This window comes from Streptopelia decaocto, assembly GCF_964273445.1.
Source record: "Streptopelia decaocto genome assembly, chromosome: 21".
In the NCBI taxonomy this organism is placed as follows: Eukaryota; Metazoa; Chordata; class Aves; order Columbiformes; family Columbidae; genus Streptopelia; species Streptopelia decaocto.
The window spans coordinates 4,658,575-4,660,317 of NC_138676.1; the positions used below are offsets into that span (position 1 = coordinate 4,658,575).

Genomic DNA, 1,743 nt, shown 5'->3' on the forward strand with positions numbered 1-1,743 from the left:
GAAATGTTTGTTTAATTATTGTTGTTATTTCTTTTTGCTGCGGAGTTTGTTTGTTTGTTTGTTTGTTTAATTGTTATACATTAATTTATTATCATCATTATTTTTATTTATTATCTTCGGCCCCGGGAGGTGCAGCCGGCCACCCTCTCTCCTCCATCAGCCAGCGCTCAGCCCGGCTCGCTGCTTTCCCCGCTGCCCGAGGTGGGGACAACCGAAATGAACCTCAACTTCACCTCGCCTGTGCACCCCGTCTCCGCACCCAGGCCCACCTCCTTCTTCATCGAGGATATTCTGCTGCACAAGCCCAAACCCTTGCGGGAGGTGCCCCCCGAGCACTTTCCGGGCTCCTTGGCCTCCCGCGTCCCCCTCTTGGACTATGGGTACCCCCTGATGCCAACCCCGACCCTCCTGGCGCCCCACCCGCACCCTGCGCTGCACAAGCCGGAGCATCACCACCACCCCTACTTCCTCACCACCTCGGGTAAGTGCAGCCCTTCGCAGGAGGAACCTGCGGACTTTGTGGCCAGGTGACACCGAGGTGGGGACTCGGGTGGGGACAAGAGTCCGCAGCCGCGGACGGGACAAGCAGAGGTGAAAGACAAGCCCTTTTGGGGCAGCGGGGCACCTTTCCGCATCTTCCATCGAAATGGGGGCTGCATCCCTCGCCAGCCGCTCCCGGAGCTCCCTACACCGCGGGGCTTCGTTCTCGGGGACAGGAGCCCCCCGTGCTGCAGCTTGTCGTTCACTCGATTGCATTTCGAGAGTTTCCCTCTCTTTGCCTTTCTTTTATTATTTTTATTATTATTGGCTTTGGACCGATAACATTCCTTGTCCCTTTGCGTTGTCCTGTCTTTTTCCGCGTCCTTTTCGTTGTGGTTTAATTGTCGGGAGGGTGGAAGTTTTCCTGCCAGCCTCAGCGGCGGTGGAAAAACTGCGGGCACTGCCCGGGCTGCCTTTGCCTTGCTGGGGCGGGTTCAGCTTTGCAAACCCCTGTGTTTCCAGAACAGCAAGACACCCTCCCGCAAAACCCAAACCAATTAGACTACCTCAAAAACGAAATAAACGAAAAAAATAATAATAAAAACAAAAGAGGCGGAGGGACAGCCCACCCGGGGGCTGCAGAGGGCAGGAGCCCACGGGCAGCCCGGGTCTCTGCCGTGTGTCCCCCCAGGAGTGCCGGTGCCAGCCCTGTTCCAGCACCACGCTCACGCCGAGCTGCCCGGGAAGCATTGTCGCCGCCGCAAAGCCCGCACCGTTTTCTCCGACTCGCAGCTCTCCGGCCTGGAGAAGAGGTTTGAGATCCAGCGCTACCTCTCCACGCCCGAACGGGTGGAGCTGGCCACGGCCCTCAGCCTCTCCGAGACACAGGTACCGGGGCACCCGTCCCCTCCCCTTAGCCCACGCAGCATCCCCACCTTCGCTTTTTAATTTTTCATTATTATTATTATTATTATTATTATTATTATTATTATTATTATTATTTTCCTTCCCTGCTGTCCCCAGGTGAAAACCTGGTTCCAGAACCGGCGGATGAAGCACAAAAAGCAGCTGCGGAAAACCCAGGACGACCCCAAGCACCCGGGCGGCGAGGAGAGCCGGGAGCAGAGCTCCCCCGAGCCCGAACTGCCCGAGGCGGCCGGTACCGAGCCCCGCAAGGGCCCCCCCGGCCCCTTCCTGCTCCAGGACCCCGAGGACGAGGTGGACATCCTGGAGGAGGGGGATCTCTGCCCCCACCGCCTCTAG

At 57.9% G+C, this 1,743-nt stretch overlaps 1 protein-coding gene across 1 annotated transcript; it reads left to right on the top strand.

Moving 5' to 3' along the window:
* Nucleotides 1–216: 216 nt before the first annotated feature.
* Nucleotides 217–1,743, top strand: BSX (brain specific homeobox; the record flags this gene model as incomplete). Its single annotated transcript, XM_082070297.1, has 3 exons — nt 217–481; nt 1,172–1,368; nt 1,504–1,743. 3 exons carry the CDS (start codon nt 217–219, stop codon nt 1,741–1,743), a joined length of 702 nt encoding a protein of 233 aa, XP_081926423.1.